The following is a 14,431-nucleotide window of genomic DNA, read 5'->3' as shown; positions in this document are numbered from 1 at the left end:
AAAACATTTGGATTTCATACATTCATTTCTTAATCAAACAAAATCCTGTCATCAAGCATCCAAAAATGTGTTTTAGGTGGACAGATCAATACAGTACAAAGAACATAAAAAATTAATAAATTAGGATGTAGGAAAATAATGTTAACAAGCAAAATAGGAAAATAACAAGCGCACCATTTTTTGTTGCGTAGTGGTGTGTGTGTTCAAGTAAGCCATGAGCAGATTAAGCGCAATACGATGTAGGCCTATTTAATATAACATGATGAATCACGAGTTGAGTACTTGCGCTAAATATGCAGAGATTTGGCTAACACGAACTTCCCCAGTAAAGTGAGTAAATATAAGTAACCCGCCAAATTGGCTAGTGATTTAACAGCGTTACCCGTCACAGTTGATTTTTACCCACATTTGACTAAATTAACTACGTCAGAGCATATATATCTATATCTATATACATATATATATGCCCTGACGTAGTTCATTTAGTTTTTTTGTCTAGTAGAAGTTCTGAATGGCAGGTAACTTAATTTTGTAGCCAAATTGGCCGGTGAGTGTAAAAGTTAATTTCAAACCCTGCTGGGTAGTATTTTAGTCCTGATTAAATTAAATATATAGGCTATTAATCCTGATTCCTTAAACTTAAAGCTATCTTTTGTTGTTTTGTCAACAAAATGAATGACAGACACATATGGCCGCCAAGAGCAAGTGCACAGATCCTTCCTGTGTTCATTATGCTGTCTGCCACACTGTCACATGCGTTAATGCTTATTTCAGACATAGCCGACTGTGTTTAGAGGATACTCAGATTACTCACGAAGACCGAAATTGACACAATTTTGCGTGTTAAAGCGAAATAATCCACGAAAAATTACTTGAGTTGTTTTTGAGGCTTCTTTACTGTACGTGTGCATGCAGAGAAAAACATCTCTGAGAGCGTGCGAGTACTGAACAGTTTAAAATCGCTTGAATGTTTAAACTGATAAGACTCTTGCTCGTTGGTCATTATGGAAATGATCCGGCTGTGATCTTTAATTTGCTCGTCGTCAGGAGATCAAGCGCAGAACTTTCCACTCCCATCGGCTCTGATTTGGAATTGCGCTCTCACGCTAATTTGCCCTGTTTAGGTAATCCGGCCCATACTCTTTATTCTTACATTATTCTAAACAAATGATTATAATTATTGGAAATAATTATAGCCGTAATTATTGGAAATTATTATAATAGTTTAAATCTGAACAGACATATTTGGCAAAGTTCATGTTTAACAGATTTCAAAACAATAGCAGTAGCCCTTTCCCCGTCCTCGTGCATTATGTAGGTCAGAGATGGCATGCTTTGCCCTGGGCATCCTTTGTGTTTGTTTGTTTGTTTCCCGCTCTGCACACACTTGGTCCAACAGTTGTTTCAGGCAAGTAGACGATCAACCCCCCCCCAACAACCCCCCAGCAACCATCACAAATACGGCATGACATGCGCTGCTATGATAAATTCAGCTGAATTTTAAATCCTGCTATATGGCAAAAAAGATCCACAGGCAGAGATTGAACATGCTCTGAGTGTCTTCCTGAAAAATGAACCAAAAGCTGAAGGCTGAAGCTTAATAATGGATGAACGCAAGAGCATTCTTCCAAAAAAAACATTTATCCTTTCGCTTTGACAGCCTAGCGGAATCTGTTTGTGTGAAGTTGATCTTGAGTCACAAGATCTTATTACACCATGATGATAATCTATTCAAACATTGTCTCATAGGCTACATTTTACACAGCAGAAGAATACGGTTGTCTTTTTTAGGGTGCCAAATATGGTTACGTTCACTTCACACACAGTTCAGTTATAAACCAGAGTGACTACCACATTTCATAACCTCCCGCAAACCTTCACACATACAAAAAGCTGACTCATTAACATTTGAAGGATGAATTTGCAATTTAGTGTATAGGCCTAAATCATCAGGTTGCTTTTATTGATATTTACTTTTTTTTTTTTTATATACATATATTCTGTTTGGTGCTCACCCTGTACCAATTAAATACAGCTATACAAAATACAATTATTAATAATAGCATTATTGCACTTTATTTAGTTCGTTTTTTTTAAATAAAATATTAAACAAAATAATTAATAAAGTGTGATCATATTTTTTATTTTAAAATATAATAGTGCTCTAGTGAGTATACAATTATTTTATAGTACACTTAAATACAATGCTAATAAGTTATTTCTTATACAAATTTTCAACATTTAAACCTAAAATAAGCAACTTTTACTTTGGCGGGATGCCAAGTAGTAAGTACATGCACTGCCGGTTGAAGCGCGTCAATGAATGTCACAGCTTTGAGTTCTGCTCTGAAACCGGCAGATTTATTATGCATTTAGTTCAAATGGAAATCTGATACAGTATTACAGTTAGTCAATCTAAAACAATGATTGGGCTTTAACAGCTGTCAACCATGTATACACAAATGAAATGAGAAGTCTGAACTTATTTACCCAGTGCATTTTTTATTTTGGTCGAGTATGCACACCCCTGTATTATATATATATATATATATATATATATAAATACAAAGAGTACATTTCTAAGAACTGTTAAACTAGGTTTTTACACGATTTGTTATGTGTTATTGACCCAAATACGGCTGTCAGCCTCAAACACTGCCTGTGTAAACTACGTCTTAGGAGTTTAGAAATCATTTCTGAAGAAAATGTGCAAAAACTGACACCACTAGGGTGTTGTAGAAATGATGTGCAACAGCGACCTGCCACTACAAAACCGCATTAACTCAAGTCTGAGTGGTTTGTCCCATTCATGATACTGGGCCGGCAAAGAGGGCGTCAGAACGAGCCTGATAAATGATTCTGTTTACCCACATTTCAGCGGTCTAAATCAGATGACTTTGGCTGTGCTCCTGCTTCTGCTGCAGAAGCTGCTGCTGTTTGATGAAATCTGGAGTCGCCCCAGCACAAGCTGAGAGACAGAGAGCAATGTGCCCCAGGAAAGGAGAAGACACATCACATCACACAGCCTTTGTTCAGTCACTTTTACATGGCGCCGCATGGCAAGGCTGTGGTACTGAGGGCAAGGTTCAGAGGAAGCAGCCAATCAAGGCTCAGAGTCTTGTCATGTGACATGGTGGCAGTGTATACAGTCGGTCTGCTAGTAATGTGCAGTGAGGAGAGACACATCAGCAGACAAAAATCTGGACTCTCACGTATCAGGTGATGTCACACACACAGATAAAGGGACATTCCCACTTTTGACAAGACTGTGGAAAAATCTGAGGGGATCAGAGCGGTAACCCAACACTCATTCAATACAGTGACTGAATAACCCTACGACAAGCACTGAAAGGGAGGAACCAAAAATCGAATTTTACCACTACAAGGGCTGCATCTGATATTACTTGGCATTTGGTGGGGCTTTTAATCCAAAGCACACTACCAGCAGGAAAAGAGCCCCTGGAGAAAGTTCAGCACTCGTCTCAATGGCAGCACAGTAATAGAGCAAGATTGTGATCTCAGTAACTCTAGTTCTCTGTCACGCCTACTAGAAGCACCAGTCTCAGTGTAACATTAAGAATCTGGGCTGCCAACACCATTACGCATCTCATCACTTCACATGTCACTCTGACCACAGGCAACCTTTGTGGGTTGTGGACAAATTCGGCTTCTCTCGGCACATCTTACAGAGATTTGTCATCTGATGGCAAAGCAAACTTTAGAGCAATTTATTTGTTCCTAAGTGTTACCCTTTTAACTTAACAAAATCATCTGTAGGAAATAAAGCCATACGCACTACAGTTCAACAGTTTGGGGTGGGTACAATTTTTTTATGTTTTTGAAAATGTCTCTTGTGTTTATAAAGACTGCATTTATTTAAAATGGAGGAACATTTTTATATTATTATTTAAATATGATTTAATATCAATTTTAGCTGTTTTCTATTTGAATATACATTATTTTAAAATGTAATTTATTCCAATGAGGGCAAAGCTGAATTTTCAGCATCGTTACTTCTTAAGTAGAAACTCTTTACATCTTCAGAAATCATTCTAATATGCTGATTTGATGCTCAAGAAACATTTCTAATTATTATCCATGTTGAAAACAGTTGTGCTGCTTAAAGGGATAGTTCACCCAAAACTGAAAATTCTGCCATCATTTATTCATTCACCATGTCATTCCAAACCCGTAAGACTTTCGTTCATCTTCAGAACACAAATGAAGATCTATCTGATGAAATCTGAGTGCTTTCTGTCCTTCCATATAAACATTGATCAGTGAACATAAACAGAAGCTCAACCGTACTTGCTTGATGCGCGAGAACAAACCTCATTGGTTCTTGCTGAAGCTCAAACGTGCTGCGTAACGAGAATGAACTTCATTGGTTCTCGCACGTCAAGCGAACATGCTTGAGCTTCTGTTAACCACAACTGATGCGAGTTGATGAATATTTATTTGTGAATAAAAGCCTAAATTCAATCTGTTCATCAAATAAAGAAATTGTGTCTCTTCAGAAAATGTGGACCAAACCGATCGATTCAATGGATTAGTTTTATGATCTCTTTATGAACTTTTTGAAGATTCAAAGTGGTAGTTGCTTAGCTGTCAATGGAGGGACAGAAAGCTCTCAGATATCATTAAAAATAAACATAAACTGACCCCAAACTTTTGAAGAGAAGTGTATAATTGACAAGTTTATGGGTTTTCTTAAGGACTAGTCAACTAGTTAAATATTAAGGAAGCCCTGTTACCTGTATCATTATGTTAAATCAGGGTCAAAGTAATCTGTATGTATGCATTTAAATTTATAGCACACAGAATCAAAGAACGTCTAGCCAAGATCATTGGTTGGATTCCCAGAGAATGCAAGTCCTGATGAAATGTATTTGAATGCAATACAAGATTCTTTGGATAAAAGTGTCAATAAATGTAACTACAAATATAAGCTAAATATCTAAATCTATCTTTAATCAGAAACCAGAGACATGCAGAGATTATAACAGGAACTTTGCTCACAGCAGGTGATCTAAAGTTTGAAGGTGAAAGTGAATGTGTTTCAAAAGCATTGCTCTGATGACTGTATGAGTGCGCTAAAAGGGATGAATTTAGAAACACACCTTATGTGTGCGAGTGAGAGTGAAGATTACTGTGCTGACAGTCTAACAGAACACTAAAATCCTCTCAGGCAGCCATCAGAGAAAAGTACCAAAAACAAACTAAAATTAGAAAAGAAAAACTATCGAAGAAAAATGTGCACGCTGCATCTTCGGATTCTTACTTTCTTTTTATCTTAACATTCAAAGTCTAAAAAGTCCTTAAAAAACCACATCTGATTGTGTTGCAGTGACAGGTACATAATGCAGGCTTCCTCTAATATAGCATCTCCCTACGGGACACATGGCCCGTTTTCAGATACCCACTGTAGAGCTGCTTCCTAGAACAAGCTCCATGTGCCAGTCTGATCACTGCCGCTCAGACTAACCGGCATCAAGTCCTCCTGCGGGAAGATTGTACATACAAGATTTTTTCTCCATTCTTTTTACACTTACTGATACAAAGAAAACCTTTTAGTGCTTATGCAACAAAATGAAGTACAAAATATACGCATTATGTGTGCAAATTGTGTTGCATTTATTTTATTATTCTTGTGCAGTCACACGGAAAATGACTGGAAAGGAAACGGTCACAAAATCCTCAAGGCAGCTAAACTGAGACAGCAGTACACAAAATATGCAAAGAATACTGAAAAAATATATACATACAGTATATATCATGGTTTTTTGCAAAACATTAAGCAGCACAACGGTTTTCAACATTGAGAATAATAAGAAATGTTTCTTGAGCAGCAAAATCAGCATATTAGAATGATTTCTGAAGGATCATGTGACACTGAAGAGTGGAGAAATTATGCTAAAAATTCAGCTTTGCCATAGCAGGAATACATTTTTAAATTGTAATCAAATAGAAAACCGTAATTTTAACTTGTAATAATATTTCACAATATTACTGTTTTTACTGTATTTTTGATCAAATAAATGCAGCATAGGTGAGCATAAGAGACTTCTGTCAGAAACATGCCAAAATGTCTGATAAGACTTGAAGGCAAGATTAGACTATCACATGTCTGTATATTTCCATTACCTCACAACTATCATCTAGACCGTGGCACTTCCGCAGTTCCTCTGCAATTACGCAGCTTGGGAACACTTGAAAATGGTAATGAGGTCTTTCTTGATAGCTCTGCCTCTCATGGAGAAAAAACTTGAAGCTCTGAGTGAAACTAGGAGGCTTGTGTCCTTTTAAAGCCACAGAGACTAGCACACATCTATGTGGTGATGCTGACAGTATCATTTTGTCTCCTTTAATTCCAGCGTTAGCAATCATTCATGCGTTCTGCTGCCATTAAACGATCAAGCGCTGCTAGTGAGTGTTCACACCACAAATTGAGCTGAGATCAATACCGTTTGAGCCAATGTGAAAATGTTTGTGAGAGCATCATTATCAGGAGGCATTATATTGGATTTATCAAATAGCTTTGTGCCACGTTTAGTGATGACACGTTAAGCTGAAGACAGACAGACAGAAAGAAATCTGTCTAGATCCAAAAATAAAACGAGAGCTGCAATATTGACTAAAAGCAGTGCAGTCTCAAATGCGCTCGGTCTAGTGGGGTGGATAAAAGCTGAAGCTGACATGAAGAATATAAAAGACAGAGGCTATCCTGTCCTTGAGTGTGACGTTAAGAGGCAGGGATCCTAAAAAAAACTTCTTAGATCTGAAGTGATGGCCTTGAATCAGAGTGGCATCAGTATTAATATTTCATGGCATGAGCTGTGCTTCACAAAGTCACGAGTAGTGCACGTCTACAGACTACACTCAAAACTTCATTCACAAAACCACTTCTGTTCTGAGGGTTCTTTTACACATTGTTCGACTGCCTGGTCCGAACCAGAGTTCGATTGCTCCCCTCACTGGATTGTGCTCACATTATATTTTTGGGTCCGGACCGAGCAGCAGCTCTTTACCCGGTGCATGCATGGTAATGACGACGCAGGACAAGGAGGCAAAATGCAAAGCGTTGCTCATCTCACTTTTATATATATATATTTTTTTTATCTTTGTTTTTAAAGCGTCAGCACATAACGGCACTTGCATCTATCTGCCGCGAATGATACTGCAAAAGCTCTAAAGCACATGGTAGTCAACAATAGCACCATAGCAGTTCACTTCCACGATTTAGTAGCCTAAGATTGTGTTCATATTAGTACGAATGTGTTCATGATTGTGTTTGATACTCTGTGTTAAATGGTGTTCAGCCGCACACCGATTACATCATCACTAAACGCTTCTGCTCAATTCAGCGTGAGCCGAACGAATCGCAGCAAAGATCAGCAGCAAGAGTCAGATTTCATTTATTAGCATGTTATAGCGAGTCTGTCATTATACTGTTTTGTTGTTGTGTTTTTCATTAAGAATAATAATGAACCCACCATTCAAGCTATTTGACGCCCCCGAATAGTATAGTATTTATCTATAGTAACAGGACAGTTTTAAGTGTCATTGTTTGTCTGGAGCCGCTGGCGACTAACAACCAACTCTTGCTGGCCTACTCTTGTGTACTGTATCCTAATTTTTGTTGTTCCTTGTTGTTTGTTCGTCCTCTACTTTCGTGAAGCATTATTTTGCTTTGCTTCAGCTATGATAAAGAGACATCCACTCTTGCATTGCGTGTTTGTGCATTTTGGGGTCGGAGCAATGAAGGGAGGGCCCTTTAAAGGGGTCATGAAATGAGAAATAAAATGTTCCTTGATCTTGTGACACATAAGAGGTCATTGTACTACAAAAAAAGCAGAACTCAAAACTTCCTTGTTAGTCCAAACACAGCTTTTATTGAAACAAAGCTCAGAAAACAACCCATTTTGGATTTTGTTATAATGTCATAATGAAGATAATGATCAAATTAATCAACACCTACATTTACATCATTGCCTCTTTAGCCCCGCCCACAGATTCACACGTCATGTAGTAGTAAACATTCATTCATTCATAATAACTATAACTGTGGTAACTTCAAGTACTTTATTTGCCACAACCAAGACTTATAAAGCATATAGGCCTAAATATATAAGCATAAAAGTTTCACATTGTTGGCAAATTTTTTAACTATGTATCAAGATATTTTTCAACATTGGAAATTTTCAAAACAATTCCATACGTGTAATGGCGGGGACGTTGAAAAATATTTTAATCTGCAAAACTGTTACCCAATCATAGCAGTAGGCGTTTATTTCCAAGTTTTTAATGCAGCATGCCCATCAAAACAGGAAAGAGAAGGTCAAAAACAGGATAAAAAATAGCCTATTACTTCTCAATTAGGATGTTTTTTGATAACATAATAAGTGGAGCTCAGTTCACGACCCATTTAAGAACTCTTTTTTTACATACTGTCACTCTGTAACTTTCCCTGTCCCCTGCACTGATCAACTGGGATCCAAGTGGACAGCCCCCATGGTCAGTAAACAGTGCAAGCTGCTGACGGTGCAGTTTGGGGCAGTTCATTTAAAACAAAAGGCCTGTTGTTTCTGTACTGGCCCTACATTTGACTGCATGAGGGAATTGTCCGCTAGCCCGCTGTGGACAAGCCCTCACCCAAGTGAAACAACTGCACTGCTGCTCATTTGAAATGGATGGCACCATAAAGCCGCAGTGTCTCCTCCTATCCGAGGCGGCCTATAGGTCACAGCAATAACTTCAGATCGGAAACTATAACGTCACAAATCTCTGGAATTATGCGAGTCAAACTAAATGATCAGCGATGCGTTTACAGTAATCAATGCGTTTCGGCTCATGGAAATGTGCAAGTCTGCACTAAGGCTATTTGAATATCATCTACAGCACATAAATCTCACTCTCCCTGTCCTGTTATAGAGATTGATCGGCAACATTGATCTTTTGTCTCCCTATGTTGGTTGATTTATGAGGCTGCGTACAGGAGAGTCCTTCCATGGAGAGACATGCTGTTTGCAGTTCCTTTAGCCTGCGTGCTGAACAGTTGGAGCTGCCGCTACAATACTATCCTCTGAACCGATACAGCCCCTCCTCCACGACTCTGAGCCCGTCTGTGTGTGTGTGTATAGAGGAAGACCTGGCAATGAAAAGAGATGAAGCCCAACAGCGGCAGCTTGGGAGAATGACTTCAGAGCAGGTTGATATCAGCACAACTCATCACACATGCATACGGCAGAGTCATTTCAGGCTGTTTGGAGCCTGCAGGGGGACAAGGCTCATCTTTAGCTCTTACTAACACGGCTAAACATAATAATCACAAGAACTGAATCACTGCACTAAAGAAAATTATGCTTTCGCAATACCTTTCAGCTCAAATCAGCATAAGCCCCACACAGGATACAGAGCATCTTCAGAGGAAGGAAACTAATCTGGAGATGAATAACCACAACTGGAAACAGGAAATATATACAGCTCCATGCTTATGGATTTCTTATACACATGTGTGTGGGTGTGTGTGGTTGGTTGGTGTACACAAAAGCACAGAGTCAGGTGGGACTGTGCCAGCATGCACAAAGGGTGTGTGTGTGTGTGTGTGTGTGTGTGTGTGTGTGTGTGTGTGTGTGTGTGTGTGTGTGTGTGTGTGTGTGTGTGTGTGTGTGTGTGTGTGTGTGTGTGTGTGTGTGTGTGTGTGTGTGTGTGTGTGTGTGTGTGTGTGTGTTAAACTGACGGTAATGCTCCACAGCAGAGGCGAGTGGGTCGCAGATCTGTTGTGATAAGGTCATGGGCAAAATGCAAATAATAAAATACAATTAATAAATCATAATATTTCTAATATATTTAATAGAAGGGAGAAAAAACTTCCCCAACATTTTGTTGTTAATGTCAAAAGGTTGTGCATTCAGTTAATTAGTATTTTTACACAAATTCATGTCTGTGTCACCTGATATAAGCCAAATTAAACAGATTCCGTTGTTTAAAAAAATAATAATAATAATTTACTATGATAAAATGAAGTGGATTTACATTACATTTAATCATTTAGCAGACTGTTTTATCCAAAACTACTTACAAATGAGGAGAACAATAGAAGAATAGAATTTTAGAACAACAGAATTTTTATTTTCATTTTTTATTAATGGCGATACATTAGAAAAGAACAGATATTGTACCTATACGTATTTGTTAGATTACAGCAATATGTAAAAATAGAAGAAATAAGAATGCACAATTAAATATCTAACATCAAGTATTTGATCAAAAATACAGGAAAAACTGTAATATTGTGAAATATTATAAATTAAAATAACCTGTGTTTTTGAATACATTTTTAAATGTAATTTATGTATGTGATGTCAAAGCTGCATTTTCAGCGTCATTACTCCAGTCTTCAGTGTCACATGATCCTTCAGAAATCAATCTGATATGCTGATTTGCTGCTCAAGAAACAATTCATATTATTTTCAATGTTGAAAATGGTTAATATTTCTGAGGAATCCGTGGATTTTATTTTCCTCTGGATTCTTTAATATACAGAAAGTTCAAAAGAACAGCGCTTATTTGCCATTGAAATCTTTTGGAACTAGCCTATGTTAATACTGTCACTTTTGATCAAGTCTAAATCTATTAATTTATCTCAAAACATAAATCTAGTGCATCCCTAAAGGCAACATGGACAGTTTGTGTGACATGCTCTCATCCTCAAATCCATTAACAAAACTACACAAAGAAAACACTCAGACTCAAGTCTACATTTAATATACAGGTTCACATGCAACGTCAATAAACATGGTTAATTTCAGTGTTTAATGACCAGTCTAAGGGGGCAGAGAGCATGAAATCCTCAGTTCAATTAAGCCAACAGTAATAGTATGTGAAGCACTCAACAGTACAGTTATAATTTAAGGAAAAATTATCTATATGGTGATTTTACCCTATTGACACCTTTAGTGGGATGTTCTATCTATCCAAAAGACCCCATAGTGGAGATTAGGGTGGTCATGGTACCAAAATTTCAGCTGTTGGTACAAATGCCAGTAAGATTTCACGGTTCTCTGTACCAATTTCGGTTCAGTACCAGAGCAAGAACGGGTGAATTAAGTACTTTAAAAAATGTTGTCCCATTTTGTCTCATCCGTTGGTTATCAATGTCAATCATCGCAGTTTCTCATTCATGCATTTAAATACGGTTGTCAATCCCGAAACATTAGCAGCATGAAAAACTACATTTGTATTCCGATTGTGAATGGGTAATAAACAGAAAGCAATAGAAGAGCAAATATGATTGTGATTGGCTACTGCTCAAGTCTTGTAAAAACACGCTGTAAATAGAAACATTTGACACTCGGAGAGCGCTCAAACAAACACGAACTAGAGCGTTTAAAAGCGTCTATCGGTGTGTACCAAATATAATCCGGTGCTACCAGTACTGCAGAACTGCTGGTACGGTACCGTCAACTTTTATAGTACCGACTGCCTGGTACTGGTACATTTGAAAACCTTAGTGGAGGTTCATGACCCCACACTCATCCTCAAGGACACGATGTACCAATAAAGATGTCAGTAAGCTCACATATCTTCAACTGTCTCATTACAAAATCAATCAATTACAATCATTCCAAACCATTTTTAAGACTCCATCCATTCTTACAGGTCTACGAACACAGCACATGTATGTTCAAATCGATTTGCCATGGTTCCCTGGCAAGTGTGTTTCCATGGAAACAAGTCAGCCCATAGCCTATTCCATAGACGTGCGTCAGGGAAGTATTCGGTTTGAACAAAATTCAAATGGAAATGATATGATCCATGAGCATGAGCAGTGAAAAAGAAGAACATATCCATGGGCTAATCCAGGAGAAAAATCTTTATTTCAGTTACCCATGATGCCTCTCTCTGATCACTGGTAATAGCTTGAAGACGTAGAGCATTGACTGAGAACCTAGTGTGATCTTTGCATTCAGGGTCAATCGATATGATAGTACTTTCATCCTCATCTGTAACACCACATTTCTGCACCCTGGTGGTCTGCTGCCTTCATCTGGTCAATCCCAACGGTTTATCATTGATCCAACACTAAAACCATCATGCAACATCTTTGTTATGTCATAAAACAATTGCACCATTGCCCTGAAACATCCGCTGCAAAATACTGAATTCAAGATGTGACCTCTTCAGATACAACAGAAAGAACACCACATCATTTATGCAAATGCAAAGATGCATCTTAAAAAAATAAAGGTTCCAAATGAAGATCTTCAAAACAATACCATAGAAGAACCATTTTGGGTTCACCAAAAAAAACCTTCAGTAAGTAGTTCTTAAAAAAACCCTATTTTTCTTAGTGTTAAGAACTTTTTAATTATGAAGAATGTTCCATGGCATGGATGATAACGGTTCTTCAAGGAACCATAAATGCCAAACAAAAACATGAATGTGGCATGCAAATGAACAGATGGTTTCCACGGAAATAAGTTCAATCCATTTATGTCTATCCAAAAAGAAAAGAAAAATCCTGTCAACTGCTTCTATATCTCATAGTCATCTAAAATAAGTCAAACATCAGTTTTACACGTGTGCTCTGATCCACATCATGAATCAAGCATGACATGCTCACCTCCCAAACTGCTATTTGTCTTGCCAGTGTGACATTGACTGGTCAATTCCAGTGATTTACTATTGATCCAAAGAAAAAAAAAATTACTGAAACCATTCTGCAACATCATTTCATCATGTCAACTCATCACGTCGACATCCACGTCACAATAAATCAAAAACCTGACTTCATCATGAGGAGACATGTTGTTACACACAAATTCTACAGCAGTCAGATCACTCACTAATGTCTACTGAAAATACTCCAATTGTATTTACAACTCAACTTCTGCAAGGTCTTTCACATCCACCAATAAACTAAGACCAACAGACATCTGTGTTGTAACTTGCTTGATTCACAATGTGCATCAGATCAGATCACACTTTGAGTGTCCACCTCCCAATCTGCTATCCTTCCAGTCAGAACTTTACTATTGAACCAAGCATAAAAAGAACTGAAACCATTGTGCAACACCATTTCATACTTGCTTTAAAACATCTAGGCTACTGCACAATAACAAAGACCATGACCTCATCATCTATGCAATGACATGTTATATATGTTGCATGCACATTCAGATTCTCCAGGAACCAGACAACACAGTGTCTATTGAAAATACTCCAATTGGATGTACAACTCATTGACAACTTCAGCTAAGACTTTCACGTCCTTCTAGAAGTCAGTCAGACCACCAAACATCAGTGATGTGAATGTGATGCACATCACGAATCAAGCACGCCAGTCTGCAGTGCATCTTACCAGAGTGATCTGCTGGTCCTCCACCGTTGGCGAAGAGGGCAGAGTACAGGTGAGGGTATGTCTTCTCCAGGGCCACACAGAGCTCCAGGAAATGGTCGCTTTGCTTGTTCATGAGCATCTTCAGGAGCTGCTCCACTTTCTCGGCGCTGGAGGAGCAGTTTTGGTCCAGCTCGAAGGTTTCCTGTTCGCTGAGGCTTCCCGATTTACTCAGCAACTCTATCAGCCGGTCCGCATCCGTGATGGACTCCAGTAAGTTCTGGTGGTACTGGTGGAGTAACTCTTTGTGCTTGGGCTCCATTGCAGTTCCTACAGTTCTCTAGCTAACTAGCTAGCTCCGTGCTATCGCCGTAGACCCGATTCCCCTCACACAAACCCGACGAATGCAGCAGCAACTTCTTCCTATCCGCTCACTTGTAGGATTTGAGCCACGGCGCCATGAGATGTGATGGCTTAATCAAGCGGGGTTTCATTACAAACAGCAGAAAGGCACAGAAGCCATGTTTGTTGCCTGAGGCTGTTGACTGCACTAAACAGCGAGACATTTCTCCCGGATCACTTACGCGAGGCAACTTCGTCTATTTTCCCCTGCGCTTCCGTGGAGAGCATGTTCATCCGCGTTTATGGTTTCTTCTTGGGCATTTATTTGGCGCTGTGCGGACTCAAGTGTGAGCAAAAGTAGCACAACTCTTCTAGCGTTCCCTACTCAAACTGTACGCTCCGCCATGTCTCGGTATCTCAGCAGCTGCTGCCTGCTGTCTATCAACTTCTCGTGCAATGTCCATATTTGGTAAAGTGGGCGGGGATTTGTCCGAGACACACCTGGTTTTCTCCAATGGGCGTGCACTACTGTTCAAAATTTCGGGCAAAAAGGGCTACACAGTTATGAAGATAATGCATCATGACATAACAAGTGCAGGAGGATTTTACGCTGGAACATGTGCTGTACAACGCTGCCTGTTTGCATATGATTTTTATTAAATGTGACTGTGCTACTTTGTGATTTTATTATAGTCACAATATTTAAATACTTAAATAAATACTTCTAAAACAAGGCAACTGGGTGCTAGA

At 38.7% G+C, this 14,431-nt stretch overlaps 1 protein-coding gene across 4 annotated transcripts in view; it reads right to left on the bottom strand.

The window, feature by feature from the left end:
• dlg5a (discs, large homolog 5a) overlaps positions 1-14,431 on the bottom strand; it is a 61,718-nt gene extending 47,287 nt beyond the window's left edge. Inside the window, exon 1 of one of the 4 annotated variants that reach the window (XR_014201620.1) lies at positions 13,364-14,431. Coding sequence is in view for 3 of the 4 variants with exons in the window: in XM_082153970.1 (XP_082010096.1) it covers positions 13,364-13,661 (298 nt within the window). In the remaining variant the exon portion in view is untranslated. The remainder of the gene's footprint in view (positions 1-13,363) is intronic. The other 3 variants (XM_082153970.1, XM_082153969.1, XM_082153971.1) reach the window with 3 other exon arrangements.

This window comes from Leuciscus leuciscus, assembly GCF_965113295.1.
Source record: "Leuciscus leuciscus genome assembly, chromosome: 22".
Classification (NCBI taxonomy): Eukaryota; Metazoa; Chordata; class Actinopteri; order Cypriniformes; family Leuciscidae; genus Leuciscus; species Leuciscus leuciscus.
The sequence above is the reverse complement of the archived record's forward strand: the minus strand, read 5'-3'. Positions and strand labels throughout refer to the sequence as shown.